At 42.8% G+C, this 26,449-nt stretch overlaps 1 protein-coding gene and 3 non-coding genes across 6 annotated transcripts; 2 read left to right on the top strand and 2 right to left on the bottom strand.

Moving 5' to 3' along the window:
- The first annotated feature begins 1,550 nt into the window (after positions 1-1,550).
- Positions 1,551-13,003, top strand: ZNF311 (zinc finger protein 311). Of its 3 annotated transcripts, none has more exons than XM_017957723.3 (7): positions 1,551-1,654; positions 1,988-3,284; positions 3,561-3,642; positions 7,128-7,219; positions 7,876-8,002; positions 8,642-8,746; positions 11,209-13,003. In XM_017957723.3, exons 2-7 carry the CDS (start codon positions 3,201-3,203, stop codon positions 12,786-12,788), a joined length of 2,070 nt encoding a protein of 689 aa, XP_017813212.2. In that variant the 5' UTR covers positions 1,551-1,654; positions 1,988-3,200; the 3' UTR covers positions 12,789-13,003. The 3 variants fall into 3 exon arrangements, with proteins under 3 accessions (XP_017813212.2, XP_009202945.2, XP_009202944.2); XM_009204681.4 differs by having other exon boundaries at positions 1,551-2,238; positions 3,090-3,284; XM_009204680.4 differs by having other exon boundaries at positions 1,551-2,238; positions 2,876-3,284.
- A 6,049-nt stretch (positions 13,004-19,052) lies between these two features.
- TRNAL-AAG lies at positions 19,053-19,134 on the bottom strand. Its single transcript has one exon. It is a non-coding gene; the product is annotated as a tRNA-Leu (tRNA).
- Positions 19,135-25,646: 6,512 nt separating this feature from the next.
- TRNAE-CUC lies at positions 25,647-25,718 on the bottom strand. Its single transcript has one exon. It is a non-coding gene; the product is annotated as a tRNA-Glu (tRNA).
- Positions 25,719-26,173: 455 nt separating this feature from the next.
- Positions 26,174-26,246, top strand: TRNAF-GAA. The gene has a single exon. It is a non-coding gene; the product is annotated as a tRNA-Phe (tRNA).
- The last annotated feature ends 203 nt before the right edge of the window (positions 26,247-26,449 follow it).

Below are 26,449 nucleotides of genomic sequence, written 5' to 3'. Positions count from 1 at the left end.
CATGCTGGTACATGCCTGTAGTCCCAGCTATTTGCGAAACTGAGGCAGGAGACTCACTTAAACCCGGGAAGTGGAGATTTTAGTGAGCCAAGATGGCGCCATTGCACTGCAGCCTGGGCAACAGAACAAGACTCTGTCTCAAAAAACAAAACAAATAAAAAAAGAACATAGCATCACTTTTACCAGATCATCCAGTCACACAAACCAACCCTGGTACAATGTGGAAGGGGGCTACACAAGGATGTGAATGCTGGACAGTAGGGCCCAGCCAGCCATTTTGTAGGATGGCTATCATATTTTGTAAGATGGTTACCATTGATGGCACCTAAGGCACAACTGCTTTTTCTGAAAATTGGCAATTATGTTGAAAATTAAACAGTCTGTCTTTCCTGTACAAACTACATTTCAGGATAACCAAATAGCCCTGAGTTGTTAAACTGATGAATGAAAGTTTTTCTTTAGAGGAATTCTAACTAATAAATGTGAAAAACTTATTGAATTAGAAAAATTACAATTTTACAACCTCTATTGAAATGGTTGATTTTGCAAAAATCATCGGTGGCTGAATCTATCAGATTAAAAACCAGTGGGAAATTTTACACGGAGGGATTCAGCTATCAAGTATTAAACCCGTTGGTCAATCTTAGCATCAAAAACATTATATGCTCTCTGATGTATGGCAAAAAGTATATAGCACCACCTAAGGATTCTTACCAACAAAGTTAAACCTAACTCTAATCAAACCTTTAGTGGTAACATCAAGTTTTACAGGAAATATAAGGCTGGAGAAATTAATAAAATGGGGACACAAATAGACAAAGCCAGCATGTAGAACATTTAGGACAATCTCCCAATTTGTTCAATTAGTTGACTATATGAGGGGCACGGGAAGAGAAGGATGGAAGGAGGAACTAATTCAGATGTGAATTTTAAAAGAATTAAGACACATGCCCAAATTAAACATACGGACTTTAGATCCTGAATGAAAAAGAAAACAAATGTAAGAAGCATATGTATATATTTAGGGAAATATAATATGGACTTGGTATTAGATGATAACCAGGAATTAGTTTGTTAAATGGGATAATAGTATTGTGATTCTGTAGGAAAATATCCTTTTTAAAAGAAATGCATAATGAAGTTGAAAGTAACATATTTGGGGTTTGCTTTAAAACGTTTCAGCAAGAAAAAAATGGAGATGGATGAAACAAGTGTGGCACAATTTTATGTATTTTTAAATGTAAATGATGGGTATATGCGGGTTAATTATACTTTTCTTTCGACTTCTGCATAGGCTTAATCTTTGCTTTTGAAAAAAAATTCAATTATTTGTCTTCTTAGTTAATATTTAAAAGTAAATTTTTCATATATTTGTCACAAAACTTCTGTCCATTCCTATCTAGAGGTTCCTCTACATGGGAAAAATGGGGCAAAAGTGCAACATTTCTGCAACCCCTTTGCACCCGCCACAAACGCACGAGAACTCCTAGAAGGCTGAGCCGCGACGAGGAGGGCGGAGAGTTTGAGGGAACGCCTAGACCAGAGAGTTGATGCCTTTCCTAGAAAATCACCGGAAATGATAATTGGCGGACTAGGAAGTGGAGCTTCTGTATAGTTCTGCTTCTCATTTCTTGGGGAGAGTATCTGCGGGAAGGTCTGTGCTTTGGGCCGGCGTGGGTCGGGATTTGCAGATAAGAGGAGCCTGGCGCCGCCGCCCCCCTCACCTAAATATCCGGGCCCCTGGGGTTGCAGGCAGGGGCGGGGCTTTGGGGCCAGATTTGAGGAGGGGGGTCTACTGCGGTTTCCTCCCTCGAAGCCATTCCCCAAAATGAGCTTTTCCCGCCTGTCTGCCCTACCTCCTTCCCTCCTCCTGTTCCCAGGGGCCCCTGACCCATTCTGGTTATTTTTGTTTGTTTGTTTTTGTTTTTTTGAGACGGAGTTTTGCTCTTGTCACCCCCTGACCCATTCTTTTTATTCTTCTCTACAGCACCCATTCATATATTCATTCAGTCAGCTAATTTTTAATCCAGCACATACTATTGCAAGCGCTGTTTTAGGCGTTGAGAATACAACAGTGAACAAGACGACAAAAATTCCTGCCCTCACGGAGCCTAAAAGCCTACATTTTAGCAAGGGTAGAACGACCATAAACAGTGTTTATATTAATAAGTCACTTATGCACCATATTGGAAAGTGATAAAGCGCTATAGAGAAAAAGAAGAATTCACGTAAAGCAAGGTAAGGCACATCAGAATTGGAAGGAGGGGATAAGTTGCAATCTTAAATAAGGCTCTTAGTTAGAGTAGACCTCCTTGGGAAGATGACATATAAGAAAACACTTAAAGGAGGCAAGATTATTAGCCGTGGAGATCGCTTGAGGTGAAGGGAGCAGCCAATGGAAAGGCCCTAAGATGGAAGGAAGGAAGGTCGGTGTGGCTGAAGAAGACTGAGGGAGTGGGAGAAGAGTAGAAGGTGTTGAGAATCACACATCCCGTAGACTTGTGTGCCACTCTTAAGACTTCAGCTTTTATTTTGAGTGAGCAGGAGAGGAAGTTAGAAGTAGTGGGCACATTCAATAGGGCCTTGCATACCTCTGTAAGGACTTCAGCTTTTATTCTAAGTAAGGTTGAGCCACTGGAGAGTTTTCAGCAGAAAGATGAAATGATCCAACTCAAGTTGTAAACGGACCACTCAAACTGCTCTATTAAGAAAGACAGGAGGAAGGCAAGGATTGAAGAAAGGAGACCAGTTAGAAGGCTACCACAGTAATGGAAAGGAGGGGAGATAGCAGGTGACGGTGGCTCAGAAAAAGGTGGTAGCAATAGAGATTGTATTCTAGATATGTTCACATTTTCAGTTTGTCTTCCTGCCTTAGGTTCTCAGTGACTCCCTGTTTTTTTCTGTGGTCACATTCCTCTTTTCCCTTCACCAAATATGCAAGGAAACAAGAAGTGAGATCACAGCTGGTTTAGTGTTGCTAATGAAACCCAAATCCAGGGCAGTGTTTGACACATTAAGCCAAACAGCAGCTGCCCTGTGGGTCAGAAGGGCCCTTTGGCTGGCACCACCAAAATATGTGTTCTCCAAAGGAGGCTGGCATCAACTGGAGCCACTTCACAGCTTGTTTGAGAACTGGATCTGACCAGTAGGAAGAAACCAGGACAGCAGTGGAAGACTGTTAAAGAAACCTGGGTAAAAAGATGCAGGAGGTAAGAAGAGGAGGGTCTGTGATATATCACAAGGAGGAAGAAGGAGAAGTGAGTCCAAGAAAGAAGGAAAGCAATGTGAGTGGTGGTGTGTCTGACTGTAGATACTGTTGGAGGTATCTTCTCCTAGATACTGTTTTTCCTGCTTGACCTGGTGATCATTAAAGCTTTGTAGTTGTAGATGCCATTTCTAATTTTCATAAGGTATTAGGAACTGAGTCCATTATTTTCTTCCCTCTTTTGGTTTTTCTGGGAGACAGTTTCCATGGATAGACCTGTATGGTTGCTTGCATCTTCCTATGTGTTTTTCTCACCTTCATAACTTCCCTGAATTCATTCTATGCCTTGCGATAGGTTGTGCTGTCAGATGAGAGTTCAGGACCACCAAGCCAGCTGCTTTGGACCCCCCAGGATACCCAGCTCCCTCAGGAAAGAGGTGAGGTACACAGGAGATTGTGGCAGGAGTCATGGCAGCTGCGAAGGGAGTAAGGACACAGAGTGGGTGCAGAATGCTACACTGGGGCCCAAAAATCTGTTCATTAATGAGCATTTATAGAAAGTCTTATTTTGTTTCTATGCTAGGCTTGGATCAATATCTTAGAGGAACTAAATATTCAGTTTTTGTCTGTATCTTAAATTTTGAAAAAAATTCATAAAAGATTCTACAAAGCAATTTATCAGAGAGACTCAGTGCAGTCAGACATTTACTATTTGTATAACTTGAGATATATGGTAAATATTCACACATAATATTTTACACTTGTAAAACTTGTGGTATAATTCAGTAATTCCGACCCAAGCATAATTTTGCCAACATGTAAAATTTGAATATATACAATTTTATTTCTGCAGACCTTTTTGGAGCCCTGATACTTTTAAATGATGTATAGATAGCTCCGAAATATAAAATAAATCAGTGACAAAAGAAGAAGCAAAAGTTTTCCCATTGAAGCCCTGTGCTCTTTGGGGGCTTATGTGAGGAGGAAAAGTGGTTAAGATTTGTATAAAAGCTGATGGTGGGCCGGGCGCAGTGACTCATGCCTGTAATCCTAGCACTTTGGGAGGCCTAGGTGGGTAGATCACTTGAGGTCAGGAGTTCATGACCAGCCTGGCCAATATGATGAAACCCCATCTCTACTAAAAATACAAAAAGTAGCCAGGCGTGGTGGCATGCATCTGTAACCCCAGTTACTCAGGCTGAGGCAGAAGAATCGGTTGAACCCAGGAGGCGGAGGTTGCAGCAAGCTGAGACTCATGTCTCAAAAAAAAAAAAAAAAAATCCTGTTGGAGGTGCAACCTAGGAGATGGTATATAGCAATTCAGGAGTCATAAAACCAGACCTAGAAAGGCACAGACTTTTGGACAGAGGACTAGAAGATGGTATATAGCAATTCAGGAGTCATAAAACCAGACCTAGAAAGGCACAGACTTTTGGACAGAGGAGTAGGCACATTCAAAAGTAAGCTTTTAAGTATATGTTACCTGCAAAAAATAAAAATAAAATGTGTTTCTAGATATAGTGTTGAAATATCCAGAGGAAGAATCCTGAAATTCTGCTGTACAAGGGATCACAAATGAGAATTAATAATATGGAACATAACTTTTTTATAAATTTAGAAATAGAAAATAATAGCTATTGCTAAACTCGGATGCACGAGTCTCCCAGTCCTTTTTTTCTCAAAAGATCTTGAAATCTGCTGTGGTGGATTTTCAGGATCAGAAATTCTATAGCCACCTATCATATAATACAATACAAATGTATTAATCTCATCCCACAAAATATCTGTATAGTGCTCTAATGAAAAGTTTTATGTTGTTTTTTCATGTAGCCTGTTTCCTAAATTCACTTTTAACTTGAGAGGAATAACTAACCTTTCAATTTCTAAAGCTAAAGCTAAAAAATAAAGCTTATGAATCACTATGAGTGATAGACTTTCCCAGTTGTGAAGAAGATATGGTAAAAACCAGTAGGGACGTATATGGAGGGGAATGAGTTACATAGGGGTATGCTTTTGTCAGAGTTTCTCTAAGGGTACATTTAAGACATGTGCATTTCATTATATGCAAATTTTACCTCAAAAAAGAATGTAAACAAATATTGAACTTCCAGTTAATGATATATATGTTAAAGTGTTTAGGGGTAAAGTGTACTGATGCTTTCAACTTACTTTGAAATTATTCAAAAAATAAAATACATTAATGAACAATAGAGGAATAGATAAATGAATAAGTGTGTGATAAAGCAAATACACAGAACGTAAATTCTGGAATGGAAGTGATTGGTATATGGATATTTACTATATAATTTTTTCAATTTTTCTATGTACTTGAAAATATTGATAATAAAATAATGGTTGAAACCATCCAATTGAGAGCTTTAAGTGTATTAATGTTATAAGGAAAAGAACTGTTATGTAACATTAACAAGGCACAAACGTGTCTTCTGTGAGTTGTGTGCCATCCAGGTGAGTTTAGACTTTTTGAGACAGCTATAAAGGAACTCGGAGCTTTTAGAGTGAGACAGAGAAAAAACTGTATGGAACCACCACGACTGAGATGCAGCCTTGGTCTTGGTCAAAAGCTGTAAGTAGCTGAAACTAAAGAAGAGTCTTCTTGGGCAATTTCAGTGAAAAGAAATCAGCTTGGTTCTAAAATCGGGTTTTGGTAAAAATGGAATGATAGTCTCGAGGGTCTAAAGCCAAAGGGTGATCCTAAAATCTTACCAATAGATTACTTTGACCCTGCTGGTGTCTTAATAGCAGAAAGCAATTATTCAGATTTGGACTTAGGGATGTGTTGATAAACTATCAAGAAAAACAAGGCACCTTAAACATTGAAGCTACAGAAAGATTGAGCTGGCCTACAAGGAATAAAGTCAGTCCCTATTAATTAGTAATATGAATCTACTTCTCAGCCGGGCATGGCGGCTCACGCCTGTGATCCTAGCACTCTGGGAGGCCAAGGGGGGCAGATCATGAAGGCAGCAGATTGAGACCATCCTGGCTAACACAGTGAAACCCTGTCTCTACTAAAAATACAAAAAATTAGCCAGGAGTGGTGGTGGGTGCCTGTAGTCCCAGCTACTTGGGAGGCTGAGGCAGGAGAATGGCGTGAAGCCAGGAGGTGGAGCAGGGAGGCGAGATGGTGCCACTGCACTCCAGCCTGGCCGACAGAGTGAGACAAAGTCTCAAAAAAAATAAAAATAAAAACTACTTCTCACCCAATCATATGGATTATACCTGAACACTTGGACATTCTTAATAAAGTTTATTTTGCATTTTAAAATGCTGTGTGTGCTATACTATATTGATGTAGGGAGGATAGCTCGGTACTAGGGAATTAGTAGGAAAGAGGTGCAAAATCGGGAAGAATGATTCTTCTCTAATAAGAGTAAGGAAAAAAATTTGTAACAAACTACTGGAGGTAGACCAGCCATTAAGTTACCAGAAGAAGTAAGCATCTCTGGATGCTTTTGTTCAACACGCACACATGTACACACGCACATGTGCAGACACACACACACACTTTCACTCTCCTTCTACCCCAAGTATTTTGGAAGAAACGACTTCAGTATTCAAATACAGGAAGAAGGGTTATTCAAAACCAGGAAGTGATTTGGGCCTTTTTACCAGATGTTTGGCGAGGGGGAATGTTTATTCCAGGGCAGAGAGCGCAGGAAAACATAGTAGGTGAGAGAGGAGGAGAGTGCACTTCCAAGAGACGTCTTGGCTGCTGTGCCAGGGCCTGATGCCCAACACTGGAAGCTGAGACTAGAAAAATAATGAAGAGGAAGGAAACCGTAAGGCAGTAGCCTAAAACCCTAGGTTAGAGCTGCAGAAGCTTCTACATTTGAGGAAGAGAAGATGAATGCAGGAGTAATACTGTGCTAAATTGACTCTTGGCTTACTTATCTTCCCTCAGCTCTATTACCTGCCCAGTGTCCTGCCTTCACTAAAGATGGAAGCCAAGGAAACCTGCTGCAAGCAGATATCACACTGATGAGCCAGGCCCAAGTGAGCTGAGGCCCCTTTCCTCCTTCTGGAAAATACATCACTACCTCCAAAATATGGCCTTATTTTCACTGCATTCTCTGGCTGTGCAACTCCTAAATCAGGGTTCTCCCTCTCATAAGGAACATTTTGTTGCGTGATAAACCACTTGTGGGTTGTTTTCTCTTTCATTTTTTTTTGCTATCAAAACCCCATGCTCCCTTTCATCTCATTTGTAAATATCCAACAAAAGAGAAGAGCCGGCCGGGCGCGGTGGCTCAAGCCTGTAATCCCAGCACTTTGGGAGGCCGAGATGGGCGGATCACGAGGTCAGGAGATCGAGACCATCCTGGCTAACACGGTGAAACCCCGTCTCTACTAAGAAATACAAAAAAAAAAAAATAGCCGGGCGAGGTGGCAGCGCCTGTAGTCCCAGCTACTCGGGAGGCTGAGGCCGGAGAATGGCGTGAACCCGGGAGGCGGAGCTTGCAGTGAGCTGAGATCTGGCCACTGCACTCCAGCCTGGGCGACAGCGCGAGACTCCGTCTCAAAAAAAAAAAAAAAAAGAGAAGAGCCTTTCACATCTATAAACCTCCTCCTTGCAAATTCCTTTCTTCTGCCCCTGTTTCCTGAGGAAACTATGATGTTTTCTCCAGGATAACAGGAGCATATTATTTCAGGAGTCAGTGACATTCGAGGATGTAGCTGTGAACTTCACTAACAGGGAGTGGCAGAGTCTGACCTACGCTCAAAGGCATCTCTATAAGCATGTGATGTTGGAAAATTATGGGAACATGGTATCACTTGGTAAGGACCTTCCCTGCACTTGACTTAATGCTTTCTACCTTCTTTTTTTATTATTTAATTGCTTTATTTATTGATGTATATGAGGTCTCATATTGAAAGTCAGAGTCCCTATTCTTTATCATCAGGATCTTGCCCAAAAATTAAGAGTTTTGAGTTGCCTCTGTTACATAGCAAGATAATTTTTGGCTAACCTAGCTGCTGTTTTTTGATTTGGAATGAGAGTCTGCCTGAGTGAAAAGGAGACACTTAGCTTCTGTTTTCTCTGGGTTCTTGCTTCCTCAAGCCTCTCATTTTTTTATGAGGTGTTCTATATTCCACTCCTAGTCATGAACTACCTTCTAGGTGCCTGAAACTGATAGTCTTCCTATACAGACTCCCATTCTCCTAAACAAAAACAAAATAAAATAAAAGACAGGAAAGCACACCCAAATGACTGTTTCCCAGAACCTTCTCTTTCCTTCTGAGTGTGACTTTTCTGAGAAAGTCCCCAAACATGTTCTTTTACATGTTACTAGACCCCTGAAAACCCCTTTTCTCTAAATTAACGTTTATTTCCTGTTTCCATATGCAAACAGAAGGATCAGGGCTAAGCATTAAGTTATATGTTACTCTACACACTTATTTCTTCTCTGCAACCAGGATTTCCATTTCCTAAACCTCCTTTAATCTCTCATCTGGAGCGAGGAGTAGAGCCCTGTGTGCAGGATCCACAGGACAGGGAGTCCCTAAGCTACTCCTATCCAGGTGAGTAATAGAGAAACTTTCAGTTCCCTGTGATTTTCCATATGACATGATGGTTATGGAACATTCTCAGTGGATCATCCAGCCCAAAGGGCCCAGAAAGGAAACCCATTTAGGAAACTTAAGGAAAAGAAAATTGAAACAATGACAAACTATTTGGGCAGTTATTCTGTCATTATCTAATTGGTTCTTTGCAACCTATCTAATAGATTTTTGCAATTTGGCCTTCAAAAAAAACTCAGAGGCTGGGCACGGTGGCTCACGCCTGTAATCTCAGCACTTTGGGAGGCCGAGATGGGCAGATCACCTGAGGTCAGGAGTTTGAGACCAGCCTGGCCAATATGGTGAAACCCCATCTCTACTGAAAATACAAAAATTAGCTGGGTGTGGTGGTGCGTGCTGGGTGTAATCCCAGCCACTTGGGGGGTCTGAGGCAGCAGAATCATTTGAACCCAGGAGACAGAGCCGAGATCACACCACTGCACTCCAAGCTGGGGGCACAGAGTGAGACTCCACCTCAAAAAAAAAAAAAAAGCTCAGAATATTTATCACCCTTCTGTGTATCAGTTACTGCAGGGCTCATAAATTGAGACAGGTGAGAGGCATTCTACGCAGAAGGAAAAACATGTGAGAAAGCACTGAGGAATAAAAGAATATGAACTGTGAATTGTTCAGTATGAGTACAGCAAAGGACTTAGAATAGCTTTGGGGAGGTTCATAAGTAGTAGAAAGGGGCAAGATCACGATATGATGTCTGTTTTTTGGGAGTTTTCTCCAGGAATTTAAACTGCAAAACTGGAACTTATAGTAACAGCTAATATTGATTAAAGTACTTCAGTGTGGCATGTGCTTTACAAACATTAACTCATTTAATTATCATAGGTAGCCTAGAGCTCATTTTATAGATAAAGCAACTGAGGCAAAGGAGAAGTGAAGGCGTCCTCCCAAGTTCACACAGGTATTAAGAGTTATTAAGTGTCATACTAGGATTTGAACCTAGGCAGTCTCACTCTAGAGCCAGGACTCTTGACGTATGCTTTACGTTCTTCCTGTCTGGTTAACTGTGGAGTGCCACTGAAGTATTTTAAGCTAAAAAGTGACATGATTAGACTTGATTTTCAGAAAGAATAATCTGGAAGCAGTGTAGAGGATGGATTAGAAGGGATTCAGGCTAAAGGATGTTTGAGGGATATAGCAATTAGTGAGTGAGAATGCCCTGGCAGTGGAAATAAAGAGGAAGAGATAGAGTTCAGAGATAATATTAACAAGATGCATTTGGAGTCTTCGGTTGCCAGCAATAGAATTAACCCAAGCTAGCTTAAGCAGAAAAACATGAATTTATTTATTATTCAGGATGTGTCATAGGACCTAAGGGCAGGTATGTGTCAGGACCTAGAAGAGACTCGAAACCATCAGGGCCCTCTTTCCAACTGTATTCCCTGCATCTTTGTGAGTCAGCTTCATTCTTCTTTCTAGACAAATTGACCTCTGCTTCTCAGACCAGATGGCAGAACATTCCCTCGTCTGTACCAAATACCATCCCACCACCACTAGTTCTCAAATTTAAGTGCTAAAGACTGAGCTACTCTTAAAGCTGGCCTTACCTGCCTTCAGATCACAATTCTAAAGTCCAGGATGAGAGAATCTGGCCTGGTTTGGGTCAGGTATTGCGCGGATCTAATCTGTCCCAACCAGATGTGCTGAGTCACATAACAGAAATACGGCTCTCCAGGGCCCACCCTTGGGAGCAAAGCAGACAGTTCCTTGAAAAGGGACTGCATCAGCATTTCAACACCTCCTCTGTAACTCTCTTCACAGGTAGAGTTTGTAAAATGTTAGCTAGGTAAATACAAGGGAGATAGAATTGAAGATTATTTCGTTTTGTGGCTTAGATGACTACGTATATAGAGTTTACACGCACTAAACTAAGAGACTATAGAGGAGTAGGTTTTTAAGGATTTTTTATAAAGTGTGCTGAGTTTAAAATATTTCAAGGCCGGGCGTGGTGGCACACACCTGTAATCCCAGCACTTTGGGAGGCTGAGGCAGGTGGATCACAAGGTCAGGAGTTCGAGACCAGCCTGGCCAATGTAGTGAAACCCCGTCTCTACTAAAAATACAGAAATCAGCCGGGCATGGTGGCAGGCGCCTGTAATCCCAGCTACTCGGGAGGCTGAAGCAGGAGAATCACTTGAATCTTGGAGGCAGAGGCTGCAGTGAGCTGAGATTGCACCATTGTACTCCAGCCTGGCCAGCAAAGAGACTCAATCTCAAAAAAAAATAAAAATAAAAAATAAGATATCTCAATACTTTTCATCATTTCAGCCTGTTCTGACTTTTGGCCACAATGTCAGTAATTTTTCCAGCACAGAAAAGTTATTTACTCTTCAAACAGCTTAACATTGCTTCACCCCTCCCATCTCACTTATTTTCTTTCCTCTGACATTTGTATTTTCTTGTTAAAGTGTCAACTGATAAGATGTGGCCTGAGAATGAAAAGGCAAGTTCACAACAACAGATTTTTGAAAATGAAGAAGCCTACTGGATGAAATCTAACAGTGTCCTAAAAGTTGATTCCCAGGATCCTGAGGTTAGAGAAGTTTGTGTTCAGGAAGTCAAATTAGAGAATCAGTGGACAACACCTATAAGGGAGAAACTGAGAGAAGAGAAAGAAGGCTTTGAGGAAGTAACCTGCAAAAAAAGAAAGAACCAGAAGGTGCTTAGAAAAAACCTGAATCCAAACTCAAAATACAGTCGATGTAATAGTACAGCACAGAAACTCCATGAATGTGCCAGGTGTGGCAAAAACTTCAGTTGGCACTCAGATCTAATTCTCCATGAGCAGATTCATTCTGCTGAGAAACCCCATGTGTGTGATGCGTGTGGGAAAGCATTCAAGACCAGAAATCAGCTTTCTGTGCACCAGATAATCCACACAGGGGAGAAACCTTTTAACTGCACCCAGTGTGGGAAGGCTTTCAACAGTAGATCAGCTCTTTGCCGACATAAAAAAACCCACAGTGGGGAGAAGCCTCACGAGTGCAGGGACTGTGGGAAGGCCTTCAAGACCAGGAACTGTCTGTGTATGCATCAGCTCATCCACACTGGAGAGAAGCCTTACGAATGTAACTGCTGTGGGAAGGCCTTCCAGTTTAAGCATTCCCTTACCATCCATGGCAGAATCCACACTGGAGAGAAGCCATATGAATGTGAGGAGTGCGGGAAGGCCTTCAGCGGGAGTTCAGACCTCACCAAACACATAAGAATCCACACGGGGGAACGACCTTATGAGTGCAGCGAGTGTGGAAGGGCCTTCAGTCGGAGCTCAGACCTAAGCAAGCACAAACGAATCCATATTAGGGAGAAACACTATGGGTGCCCCCAGTGTGGAAAAGACTTCAGCATCAAGGCAGAACTCACCAAACACAGAAGGATGCACACTGAAGAGAAACGTTACAGGTGTGAGGAGTGTGGGAAAGCCTTTCGTCATAACTGTAAGCGCCGGGCTCATGAACGAGAGCACACCGGGGAGAAGCCCTATCAATGCGGAGATTGTGGGAAAACCTTCCAAGACCGGCACTGCCTTACCATCCATCAGAGAATCCACACTGGAGAGAAACCTTACAGATGTTTAGAGTGTGGGAAAGCTTTCGGTGGGAAGTCAAACTTGACCAATCACCAAAGAATTCACACTGGAGAGAAGCGTCACAAATGTGAGGTATGCGGAATGGCCTTCCATCATAGTTCAGTCCTGAGGCAACACAAAAGAATCCACACTGGTGAGAAGCCATATACCTGCAGTGAGTGTGGCACGTCTTTCCGTCAGGGCTCAGCTCTGATTGGACATAAGCGAGTTCATACTGGAGAGAAACCTTATGAATGTGAGGAGTGTGGAAAAGCTTTTAGAGTGAGCTCAAATCTTACTGGACATAAGAAAAGAAAACATCAAGTATGGAGAACCCATGAACTTGATGGGAGTAGGAAATCCCTCTCGCCAGTAACTGTTTCTCAGACCTCAGCAGTTAGTATTTTGACCAGTGCCTGAGTATAACAATTCTGGTGTTACTTTCTGTTTTTCCTACCTCGTAGGCTGGTCCTTCTGTCTCCTATATTAGTTATTCCTGATTTCCTGACCCTTAATTGTGAGATTCCCCAAAGACATTGTTCTTTACCTTCTTATTCAGTATTTTTTCAGTGAGCACATTTACTTCCAAGAGTTTATCAATCACTTCCTAATAATAATAAACACTTATTAGTGCTTGCTGTGTCCTAGGCACTGTTCTAAGGGATTTACACATTTAAACTTTTTAAATCCATACAACATCCCTATGAGATCAGGAATTTGAGGCACAGAAAGATTAACAAACTTGCCCAGGATCACATAACTAGTAAATTCTGTGCTCAGGCTTTCCTAGGCAATTCCCATGTGCGTGCACCACATCCTTCAGACATGAAGTTATACCTCAGTTCGGCACAAAACAGTTTTTAATTTATAAACAACAATCATTTTTAGCAATTTTTTTAACATAAAGCTAGAATGGTACTTCTCTATATTGTATCAGGATTGCTGAGATTCAAAGTGAAAAGGGAGACAGGGAGAGAACAGGTTTAGAAATCACAGATAAGAGCCGGGCACAGTGGTTCACGCCTGTAATCTCAGCACTTTGGGAGGCTGAGGAGGGAGGATCACGAGGTCAGGAGTTCAAGACCAGTCTGGCCAATATGGTGACACCCTGTCTCTAATAAAAATACAAAAATTAGCCAGGCATGGTGCACACCTGTAGTGCCAGCTACTCGGGAGGCTGAGGCAGGAGAATCGCTGGAACCCAGGAGGCGGAGGTTGCAATGAGCCAAGATCATGTCACTGCACTCCAGCCTGGGCAACAGAACGAGACTCCATCTCAAAAAAAAAAAAAAGAAAGAAATTACTAGCCTGACCTCCAGAAGTCTTTTGATGTTTACTAAACACATAAAATGAACATTTTGAGAGTGTATTTTTTTAAGTAAATTTTAGACTTTTACCAGGTAAAAAAGATATGTGAATTTTGAAGGACTACTTTATGAACAGTGGGTTAATCTTGTTCTGCAACTATCCCAGAATAGAATTACAGTCCACAAGTAGAAGCTACAGGACATCTGTATATTTAGGAGATACTCAACTGGAACAGATTCTGCCCTAAGGTAATAAGTTTGGTAAGAATAATGCTGAAGAAATTCAAAGGTCAGGTTCATAGTTGAATGATAAAACATGTTGCTTGAAACCCTAAGATATCTGTAGTTCTAATTCTGAAGAGTTACCAAACAAGAGTTAGTCTAAGTTATAATTTACATACAAAAATCACCAGGTAAAACTCACTTTTTAAAATCTAATTACATTCTACATGCAAACAAAATTTTTACCAGGAACATTGATATTATGAGATTATTTTTACTTTACCTTCACAAAAGAAATAGAGAATGCCCATTTCATTTAAGTTTAAGAAAGATGATAAGATACTTCTTGGTAAGGATTGCAGCTTGACTACGTGTATCTGGTATTGCTCCCCCTCAGAACTACACTAATGCTACAGTAAAACCATTCATAATCAGGAAGAATGACAGAGGAAACAACTATAAAATTTTGGAAACTGAAAAATGGATAAGTAGTAATGACATTGAATCTAAGAAAGCCAAATTTTAGCCTGAAGGGGGCAAGTAAAGGACAAATCTGACTAGGCATAGTGGTTTACATGTGTAGTCCCAGCACTTTGGGTGGCCGAGATGGGAGGATCACTTGAGATCAGCAATTTGAGACCAGCCTGGCCAACACGGTGAAACCCTGTCTCTCTATTAAAAATACAAAAATTAGCTGGGCTTGGTGGCGCATGCCTGTAGTCCCAGCTACTGGGGAGGGGGAGGGGGAGGTGGCAGTTAGCCGAGATTGCACCACTGCACTACAGTCTCTGGGCAACAGAGTGAGACTCCTATAAAAAAAAAAAAAAAAAAAAAGACAAATCTATTTTACATCATAGAATCTTAAACAACTCAAGAATTGGTGGCACCATATACCCCTGGAAATGAGGATGAATAGACTAAAATGAGGAGAGTCTGTCAAAGACTATTTAGGAAGCAAGCAGAGTCCTAGGTCCTCAAGCCCAAAGAAGATTGGAGGTTTATTTTCTGAAGAAGGTTAAACAAAGGATATGTGGGTTAGACACAATCGAGGACAGGAATTCCATTTGGGAAAAGGAGCATTCTGAATGCCAATGCCTCCAGCCTACTTTCCTTGTCTCCCAGAAAGGTAAGGGTCTGGCTTTCACCTCCCAGACAAAAGACAGTTTTCAGTGAGAAATCCAACCAGAATAGACCTGAAGATACATCAGAAGTTTCTCAGCAAGTGGCCTGGCCAGATAACCTGTAGTGAACATAAGCAAGCCATAGTCGTGCCGTCAGAGCTTCCCATAGGTTTTATAGTCGTCCTCTATTAAAAAAAAATAAAGTTTATTGGCCAGGCACAGTGGCTCACGCCTGTAATCCCAGCACTTTGGGAGGCTGAGGCAGGCAGATCATCTGAGGTCGGGAGTTCACGACCATTAGCCAGGCATGGTGGCTCTTGCCTGTAATCCCAGCTACTTGGGAGACTGAAGCAGGAGAATCGCTTGAACCCAGGAGGCAGAGGTTGGGGTGAGCCGTGATCGTGCCATTGCACTCCAGCCTGGGCAACAAGAGCGAAACTCCGTCTCAAAAAAATAAATAAATAAAAAACAAATTTTATTATAGAACATTTCAAATCCATGCAAAAGCAAAGGCAATAGAAAAATGAACTCCATGTACATCATTCAGCTTCAACAATTATTACATCAGGGCTAATCTTGTTTCATCTGTATGCCCACCCATTCCCTCTGCTTGAGATTATTTTCAAGCAAATGACAGAAATTGTGTTTCATCCATAAGTATTTAATTGTCTATAGGAGATAATGACTGTTTTTAAAAACCAATAATATGGGCCAGGCGTGGTGGCTCACGCTTGTAATCCCAGCACTTTAGGGAGGCCAAGGTGGACGGATTGCCTGAGGTCAGGAGTTCGAGACCAGCCTGGCCAACATAGTGAAACCCTGTCTCTACTGAAAATACAAAAATTAGCCAGGCGTGGTGGCAGGTGCTTGTAATCCCAGCTACTCAGGAGGCTGAGGCAGGAGAATTGCTTGAACCCGGGAGGCAGAGGTTGCAGTGAGCCGAGATCACACCACTGCACTCCAGCCTGGGCGACAGAGTGAGACTCCGTCTCAAAATAAATAAATAAACTAACTAATAATAGAGCCAGGGGCACGACGGCCTATGCTGTAGCCCCAGCTACTTAAGAGGCTGAAGTGGGAGGACTCCTTGAGCCCTAAAGTTTGAGGTTAGCCTGGGCAATATTGCAAGACCCCATCTCTAAAACACAAACCAAAAATATAAATAAACTAACACTAGTACAGTTATCATACCTAAACAAAATCATCTACTTGGCAACATCATCAAAGATTCATTCGGTGTTCAAATATTTCTCTAATGCCATTTTTTTCTTAACATTTGAGAAAAAACAGGCCCGGAACCATGGCTCACACCTGTAAGCCCAGTACTTTGGGAGGCCAAGGCAAGAGAATCACTTGGGCTTAGGAGTTCAAGACCAGCCTGGGCAACATAGCAAGACCCTGTCTCTACAAAAAATTCAAAAATTAGTCAGGCATGGTGGTGCACGACTGTGGTCCCAGCTACTCAGGAGAGGAGATTGGGAGGTCAAAGCTGCAGTGAGCTGTGATCATGCCACCACACTCCAGCCTGGGTGACAGAATGAGACCCTGTCTCAGAAGAAAAAAATAAAAGTATTCAAATAAGGTCAATATATTGTGATTAGTTCATACGTATCTTAAGTCTTTTAACATATAAGTTCTCCCCATATCTCTTTTTTCTTGAAATTTATTTAATGATTAACTAGGTGGTTGGTGCTATTGAGTTTCACAGTTTGAATTTTAATTATTGCACACCCTTGGTAGTATTTAACATGTTCCTCTGCCCCTGTATATCCTAAAAATTAATAGTTAGATCTAGGGGTTTTAGATTTGGTTTTGGTAAGACTACTTCATAGGCATCAGCACAAGCCTTTTTTGTTTAACATGTCTAAAGTAGTCTTCAATAGCCTCCTTGCTTTCTGCTGAAAAGATTTTCCAGGTTCATCTGGTATGTTTCCTTAAGAAGACTCTTCTAAAACTAGTACAGGAAAAAATAGAAGATCTGAATAGCCTGATACCAATTATTTAAGTAGAACCTATAATATGCATTCCCAGAAAGAAAACTTCAGGCTCAGATGGTTTCACCAGTTAATTCTACTAAACATGCGAGGAAAAATAATCCCAATGTTAAACTCATTTTATGAGGCCTGTGTAACCTTAATACCAAACCATTAGGGAATGATGAGGAAAAACAAACAACACAAGGAAATTTTTTTGTTTTTTTGTTTTTTTTTTTGAGACGGAGTTTCGCTTATCGCCCAGTTGGAGTGAAGTGGTGCAATCTTGGCTCACTGCAACGTTTGCCTCCCAGCTTCAAGCGATTCTCCTGCCTCAGCCTCTTGAGTAGCTGGGATTACAGGCGCCCGCCACCACACTCGGCTAATTTTTTGTATTTTTAGTAGAGACAGGGTTTTGCCATGTTGTCCAGGCTGGTCTCGAACTCCTGACCTCAGGCAATCTACCCGCCTCGGCCTCCCAAAGTGCTGGGATTACAGGCGTGAGCCACAGCGCCTGGCTGGAAATTTTTAAAAAAAGATAATTACAGGCTATTATCATTCATGAATGTAGTGAGAAAAATCTTGAGATAGTAACAAACAGAATCCAGAAATACACATTTTTTTAAAAGATGACATATCTTGAACAAGTTAAGATTATTCTAGCATGGAGAAGGTGGACTAGCATTCAAAAATCAGTAAAGGTCGCCAGGCGTGGTGGCTCACGCCTGTAATCCCAGCACTTTAGGAGTCCCAGGAGGGAGGATCACTTGAGGTAAGGAGTTTGAGACCAGCCTGGCCAACATGGCAAAACCCCCCTTTCTACTAAAAATACAAAAATTAGCCAGTGTGGCCTGCACCTGTAATCCCAGTTGGGAACAATTCTGTGATTGTCCTTCTTTCTAACATACAATTCATATGATTTTCTTTTTATTCTCTTAAATCTGGAACATCATTCAAAATCTACACATAGAAAACTATGTCCTCTTTAGTAGAGTTTGCCGCATATTAGGGCAGTAACTTATCTAATCCTTGTGAACCCCCGTGAGAACCCCGCTAAATTCTGAGTTCCGTGGGGCAAGGACGTTCTGTGCTGTTCCCTTCCACATCCTCTCCATACCCTCCCAGACTTTAACTATGAAGCTGGAAGGAGGAAGAGAAGATTAGGGAAGGCTTCCAGGGAGAAACAACTTCCAAGCTAAGGTCTAGAGAATGAGACAGACCGGAAGTATGCAGACAGAACTGCTCGGAGGAGATAGGGCTCCCCTGGAAACCACAGACATACGGGGTACTGAGAAGCCAACAAAGAAGGTACCTGGCTGGATGTGTCTGGCAGTTGTAAGGTAAGGCAAGGCACTGGCACTTTCCCTAGAGTTGTCTCTTCTCTAGTCCAAGCGCGAAGTGAGCACACTACAGAGAGGCTGGAGGAAGAACCGCAGCTGATTCCAAACATAAATTAATCCTTCAGGCTGCGGGCGGTGGTTCAAGCCTGTAATCCTAGCACTTTGGGAGGCCAAGGAGGAAGGATCACCTGAGGCTAGGAGTTCGAGACCAGCCTGACCAACGTGGCGAAAATTAGCCAGGGCGTGGTGGTGCGCACCTGTAATCCCAGGCACTCGGGAGACTGAGGCAGGAAAATAGCTTGAACCGGGGAGGCAGAGGTTACAGTGAGCCGAGATCGTGCCGCTGCACTCCAGTCTGGGCGACAGAGCGAGATTCTGCCTCAAAAACAAACAAAATTAATCCTTCAGAGGAACTAGCAGAATCTGTCTTTAGTTACGAGCAGATTGCAAGGGTCGGACGTCCATTCGTTTGTAATAAAGAAGTATGTGTCATTAAAGTTTTCCTTTTGATTATGTCACTCATTGCTGCATCTGAGGCGCCTGGAGTACACTGTCCTCTCAATTACAGGGGAACATTGTTCTGTGGACGGTTATCTCTAGCTCCGTGGTAAACAGAAGTGAAAGAGGAGAAAGAATGGGATTGATACGTAAGAACCATCCATACTGAACATTCGGAAAGGGATTCTCCTAAAAACTGTTCCCGGTGAGAATGAAAAGTGCTTGGCAGCGGTGGGATTCGAACCCACGCCCCCGAAGGGACTGGAGCCTTAATCCAGCGCCTTAGACCGCTCGGCCACGCTACCGTGGGTCGTGGGTGTTTGTTTCCGCACTTTCCCTAGTAGAGAATGTCGCCCCCTACGGCGTTTAAGGCCTATCTTTTTCCCCATTGGGGAATGTTGCCCCCTACCGCGTTTAAGGTGTGTCTTCTCCCCACGACCTCTTCTTCTCTGGAGCTCCCTCCAGTGCCACCAGAGAACTTCGGGCTGCTGTTCAGCCGCCACACACCCCGACCCCCAACACTTTGCTTTCGCACTGATGGGAGCAGTGAGGAAGGAAACCGGCCGATCCTAGACGCCCGTCACTTGTGTCACCGATGTAAGAGGAAGCGGCCTCGCGGACCGAGAGTCCCAGGGGACGCTGTGGGTCGCAGGTTCGCTGTGGAAGGTGACGCCTGCCTGGAGTCCCGACGCCGCTGAGCGAGTTTCGAGTGGTTTGGCCGAGGGAAATCTACGAAAAAAGGGGGCGCCGTGCGAAAGAGCGCAGTTGTAGCTGTTTATGAAGGTAAAAATTCAGAAGGTGACCCGCGGTCTCCGCAGAAAAGGCACATGACGGTTCAGTTTGAAACTCCAAGATTCGAATCATTTAGAAGTATAGTTGCTGCTGTACTATAATGCAATGAACTGATAAAGTTGTTCGTTGCGTTTCTCTTATAGCAGGTGACAGCGCATCGGTCTCCTTGGCCCAAAATTTTGACTGAGTCCTAAAATAAAAACGCATTGTGCAAAAAATTATGACAGAAATAAGATCATAATAAAGCAAGCGCTGGAGTTTATTGTTTTGTCATTCATCTTCATTAAAATCAATGCTGACAGAAGTTTTTATCCAATATGCCTATGCCTGTGGAAACTAGGCTGTCTTACAAATTCTTTTTTTTTTTTTTTGTGAGACGGAGTTTCGTTCTTACTGCCCAGGCTGGAGTCCAATAGCGCGATCTCGGCTCACCGCAACCTCCGCCTCCTGGGTTCAAGCAATTCTGCCGCCTCAGCCTCCCGAGTAGCTGGGATCACAGGCATGCGCTACCATGCCCGGCTAATTTTGTATTTTTAGTAGAGATGGGGGTTTCTCCATGTTGGTCAGGCTGGTCTGAAACTCCCGACCTCAGGTGATCTGCCCGTTCCGGCCTCCCAAAGTGCTGGGATTACAGGCTTGAGCCACCGCGCCCGGCTGTCTTACAAATTCTTATACTTGAATTGTTCATACGGAATTTATTGCATAGTGCCTGGTGTTAATTTCCTGCGGCTACTGTAACAAATTATCAGCAACTGTGTGTCTAAAAGAAACAGATACGTATTCTCTTACAAGTCTGGAGGCCAGAAATCCACAATCAGTATGTGGGCCAAAATCAAGGTGTGCGCTGGGTCCAGCTCGCTCTAGAAACTCTAGGTAAAATCCTATCCTGGCCTTTTCCAGCGTCTGGTGGTTGCTTGTTGACTTATAGCCACATCTCTCCAGCCTTCAAGGTCAGCACCTACAAATATCCCTCTGCTTTGTCTTCATATGGCCTTCACCACCACCAAAAAAAAAAAAAAAAAAAAAAAAAAGGCTGATTCACTAAAAGTATCTCGTTAATACTGAAAGTTGCAGTACTCTTAGCAATACATTATTTCCTAAGGAAATTACTTTAGGAAAATTACTAAGAAAAAAGATTTCCAAGAAAGCAAAAGCAATATAGTGACTCCCTACTCTAACCCTACTCTTTTTTTTTTTTTTTTTTTTTTGAGGCGAAGTCTCCCTGAGTCGCCCAGGCTAGAGTGCAATGGCGCTATCTCGGCTCACTGCAACCTCTGCCTCACGGGTTCAAGCGATTCTCCTGCCTCAGCCTCCCGAGTGGCTGGGACTACAGGCACCCGCCACCACGCCCAGCTAATTGTTGTATTTTTAATACGGACAGGGTTTCACCATTTTGGTCAGGCTGGTCTTGAACTTCTGACCTTGTGATAAGCCTGCCTCGGCCTCCCGAAATGCTGGGATTACAGGCGTGAGCCACGGCGCGCAGCCTGCTCACGCCCTGCTCTTTCTCCTGGTCTCACTTTCCTTTGTTCCTCCGTATTCCCCAAGGTAGGCGCGCCTCTTTTCTCACCTGCTGTGTCAATCTGGGCTCTCTGCCTGGTTCTCTCAGTCCCTCACAACAGCAATAATCTCCTCTCCACTATCAAGGCTATATTCTCCTACCAGTTCTAGATCTCTGAGAACAAGATGGCCGAACTTGAGGGAGACTGACCACTTTTTGACAGCTTTAACCTTTAAGGACACAGAGCAACGGTGCCCTCCTGCTAGGTGCTAATTGGTTCAATGTTTCACCAGCTGCATCTTGGTCCATCAAAGGCATCAATCCAGAGACTGATTTTCTCTCTGGTGTTTGCATTCCTGCACGATAAACTAGAAGGGTGAAATCAAAATAGAAAAATGGCAGAAATTATTTGAAAGTGACGATATCAACCAGTGAGCACCAGGAATCCATTAATCCGTTCAACAAGTACTGACCGAATGCCTACTCTGTGCCTGGGCACTGAATATTCAGGATGAATGCTGACACCGGCGGTCCTCACCCTCACAGCTAGGAGGAAAGGCAAACTGATTAAGCGATTGCAAGTCATCATCGTGACTGAATTGGTGCTGGGTCACGCAGCTCGGGATTGGAACTTAGTGTCTATCTGGAAAGGCCTGCTTGGAGAAATTTACGAATGCACTGGGGAATGGGGTGGAGGTAGGAGGTTGGAGCGAGACAAGACTGGCGAGAAGTCTGAAAAGAGAAAGACAATTTCGGTTGTAGGGGGGCCGCTGGCGGGATTGAACCCGCAACAGAACTATGCCCACAACCCCTCTCTCTCCATAGAATCCCTACCTCCCGGAGGAAAGACTGAGAATCCTGAAGGAGTCAGGAATGAGAAGGACAAAGGAGAAAGAAAAGAGTAGGAGGGTTTCTCCCACAGTCCCCGCGGATCAGTTGCGTAGGTGGTGGAGGTCCCTGACAGCTGCAGCTGCCTGGTCATTGCTGGATCTGTGATTCTAAAATTCTGAGCAGTAATGAGCCCAAGCGTGCACCTGAGGAAAGAGTAAGGGCACACAGAGTCATAACAAAGTATGTATGTATTTGAGCCAGGGCCTCGCTTTGCCACGATCAGAGCTCATTGCGGCCTCGAACTTCTGGGCTCAAGAGATCCTCCTGCCTCAGCCTCTAAGCAGCTGGAATTACACGCACAAGTGACCGCGCCTAGCTTTTCTCTTTCTTTCTCTTTCTTTTCCCTTCTCTCTCTCTCTCTCTCCCCCCCCCCCCCACCCCCCAACTCTCTCTCTTTTTGGTAGAAACGGGGGTGTCGCTTTTTTGTCCATTTGATCTCGAAATCCGAGGCTTCAAGCGACCCTCCCGCCTCCACCAGAAGGACGAATGTAAACCAGACACGAATGTGTCCCTGTTCCCCGGCCCTGGCGAGGCACTTGCTAGTATCCTCTATCCAACTGCCGGCTGAATGTGTTCTCTCTAGGAATCGAGGAGGACTGCCTTTCTCGCTGGTTCTGTTTCAGTCCGGATCCCACAGCTTCAGTCCAACAGGTTTGCTTTGTTTGATAGCCTGGGCATGAGAGTGAGATTTGGAGCTATCCTCACAGATTCCTGGAAGTTGAACAGAGATCTCTGATGAGTCCTCTCTTTAGAACTAAACTGATTCCCCAGGACCTACCAACTTGAGAAATTTTCTGGGAAGCACGTATGTACCTGTACGGACTTGTCAGCAACTGCCATATATAAGGAACTCTAATTCTAGCTTTACTGTGCATGACAAGAAAGCTTGAAATTGAAATCTTGATGCCATCCCATAGGTAACCGAGATTTTCCAGGTTTATACATAGTTCAGAATTCAAAGTTCTGAACAATCTAAGAACTTTCACACCTCTGCGCTTTTGCTTCTCCTGATCGCTTGTCCTGGAATGCTGGTTTCCATTTTGCTCCCTAATAAAAATCTTGTTCATTCTTCAAAGCCCACTTCAGATAGGGTCTTCTCCACCCCACCTCCAAATCTCCCTCTCTCACACACACACACACACGCCATTGTATTTTTCCACACTTCGTTTTAGCAGGTGACTCTTTCTGCCCAATAGAAAACTTATTCACACTATCTGTCTTCTTCATTCCCTAAGTACCCTTGAGAAGAATGATGATGATGATAACATTAATAACACGGATTTGGATAATTGGCTGACTGCTTTTGTGTATTATATTATTGACTCATCACAACTTTATATAGTAAATACTATAATACTTTTATTCCCATTTTACAGTTGAGAAAATCGGGATTTGGAGGGTGTTGAGAGGTGAGATTTGTGTCTTGGTCGTTTTTCATTTTCCTTAGTGACTAGTGTAGTACAAGCCTCGGGCTCTCAATATTTATAGATTGATTCATTGACCCTAGCTGTTGACTTTTTTTTGTTTTTGTTTTTGTTTGTTTGTTGTTAGCAGTCATTCACATTCTCTTTCCTCCTCTTGTCCTGATGCATATTTTGGTTTTATTTTTTCGACTTTCTCTCTGAGTTGAGGAGTAATCAGTAGCAAGTCTGGTGAATAAACGGAACCTACTGTGCCAAAATGCAAAATTAGGAAATTTTTTTTTTCCTGTGAACAATGAGTAATAGCTTATATGAGAAGGAAAGAAAATGGTAGCATTGGAAGAAGAGTTCTTCATCTCTAATCCAATTAGCTTTATGTGGAAAATGAAGGAAAACAAAAGAAAAAAAAGAGGCATTAATCAAGATAAATTAACCCAGACAGTTCCTTTCACAGGGGTCCCAACCAGACTGTTTTCCAATAGCAGAGGCATAAAAACTAATGAAGCAAGAGATTCTTGCTGCACATAAAGGAGACAACGTGTGATATCATGAGAAGAGGGTGTGTTCAAGAAGTGATCACCAGGCCTAGAGGGTTGAATTCCTATGAAACGTTAGATTAAAAGACTTCCGTATATACAGGAATTTTACAAACCATATTACTTTTATGTCTATGTCAAAATAAAATCTCTTAATCAAATTGATCTTATGTGTGTGTCAAAGTTTATTAATTCAAGGAGAGAACTGACAAGATGACAAAAGAGTGTCCCATCTCAAGGAAGTTTTGGAAACTGTGAATGTATGGGGGAAGAGAAGAGAAAGTGCAATTAATTAGAAAAAGTCCTGCTTCATTTAACTTGATCCTAAAAACATCACGTCCTGGCCGGAGGCGGTGGCTCACGCTTGTAACCACGGCACTTTGGGAGGCGGAGGCGTGTGGGTCACTTGAGGCCAGGAGTTCGAGACCAGCCTGGCCAACATGGTGAAACCCCCGTCTCTAATAAAAATACAAAAATTAGCCAGGAGTGGTAATCCCAGCTACTCGGAAATGCCTGTAATCCCAGCTACTCAGGAGGCCGAGACAGGAGAATTGCTTGAACCCGGGAAACCGAGGTTGCAGTGAGCTGAGATCGGGCCACTGCTCTCCAGCCTGGGCCACAGAGAAAGACTCCATTTCAAAACAAACAAACAAAGAAATCACATCTTCCATTTGACGGTGAAATAATATCAGGAGCACCATGATTTTTCTTTGGAAACTTGTAGAGAAGTCATACGTGCCCATATCTTACCAGATATAAGAAAGAAATAATAAGCAGTACATCTGGGGCTGCTCTTTAGACAGACCAAGAAACAAAGATTCATGCCTCAATACTGTCAGACAGGAGCCAGTCAGCACAGAGTCACCAAACCTTGTCAGGAGAGAAACAAAAGTCTGCTTTTTCTCCAGTAGTTACCGGTAAATTTATCAAATGTGCATTCAGAGATGATGCTGAATGCATTGTTCGCCTGTTTCTCAGTTTTGTGACAGCAGGTTTTAATTTAATTTAACGTGAAATTAAACCTTCTCCTATCCTCTCTTAGGAAAAAACATGATTTGTACGTTCATAGGGGAAGAAAGGTTGAAGCGCTTGAGAGATGAAGCAATCCCGAAACTGCTTTGGCCCAGAACATTAAATTACTGTGTAGGTATTTCTCGGGCTATCCCCTAGCTCCCAACTGGAGCAGCGTGGAATTTACAGAAAAATCCGAGGAAGATAGACTGGTTGTCTAAACCACCGAGGTTCTAGCAGCTTCAGAAGCTTGAACACAGCGATCAAATCTCCCAGAAATGACTTCCCCATTTCTTCTCTGTCATCTTCATAACTGTCTTTTCAAAAGGTTATGCTACTCTCAGCTAACTCCTAATCGATTGTCTCTGGAATTTTCCGCTTACTGAATCACCCAATTGAATGAGTTAAAAATGTTAAAGCGCTTGCTTAGAACAATGCCGGACACTCGGTCTACGCTAGATTAAGTATTCATTAATAAATGTTTTAAAATAACTGAAAATTACATCGCTTGTCATTTTGTACCTGGAGTACCAAAGCACGAACGGGGTTTCTCTGCAGAAAATACCTCATATGAAAATTGAAAGTTAACTTATGCACAATTTGCTGTCTGCTCAGAGATTTCGTTCCTGGATGAAAGAATTTGTAGGTTAAAACAAAACATTTCTTTCCCTGACCGGGAATCGAACCCGGGCCGCGGCGGTGAGAGCGCCGAATCCTAACCACTAGACCACCAGGGAAGTTACAAACGGCTTACTAAAATCCGTTTATGAAGCTAGAACTCGACACACATGCACACAGTTGACTTTTCCTAGTTTTCCAACGAATTACTGCTAGATCATGCCCTCGTATTCACCGACCTCTTGTTTTGCACCAACCAATAAAATTTGGACAGCAGAGGGCGTGGAAACGCCGTAACAGTAATCTGGGAGGTTCGTAACTGGACGATGGAACGTGCTCTGTTTCAATATGTGCATTCAACCGGGAATAAATTGTAACATTAATTTGTAATTGTCTTCTTGCTTTTCTTTGCATAAAGTAGTGAGCCATATGAAGAACAAAGTAATTTTTTAATTTGTCTTTGGTTCCTTCGGAGTACTTGTCTTTGTGGTTTTTTAAAAATAAATACCTAATAGTAAATAAAAAACATGATTAATAAATTGATTAGGTCTTATTTCCAAGCAACGTGGGCGGAGCCGAAATAGCTCAGTTGGGAGAGCGTTAGACTGAAGATCTAAAGGTCCCTGGTTCGATCCCGGGTTTCGGCAAAAAGGAGCCTACATTTTGAGCCCACGGCAATATAAACACTGAACTTTCCTTCTACAATACAGAAACACTCCTTAGAACCTAAAATGGGGGCACTTTTTTCTCAGATTCATAAAGGAAATCCAGGAACACTGTGGGATACGTTTGTTTCTGTAGCAGAACTCTAGGTATGGGTTTCAACGTCTCACTAGATAAAAGACGAAAA

The sequence above is a fragment of the Papio anubis genome, chromosome 6 (genome assembly GCF_008728515.1).
Source record: "Papio anubis isolate 15944 chromosome 6, Panubis1.0, whole genome shotgun sequence".
NCBI classification, from domain to species: Eukaryota; Metazoa; Chordata; class Mammalia; order Primates; family Cercopithecidae; genus Papio; species Papio anubis.
The sequence above is the reverse complement of the archived record's forward strand: the minus strand, read 5'-3'. Positions and strand labels throughout refer to the sequence as shown.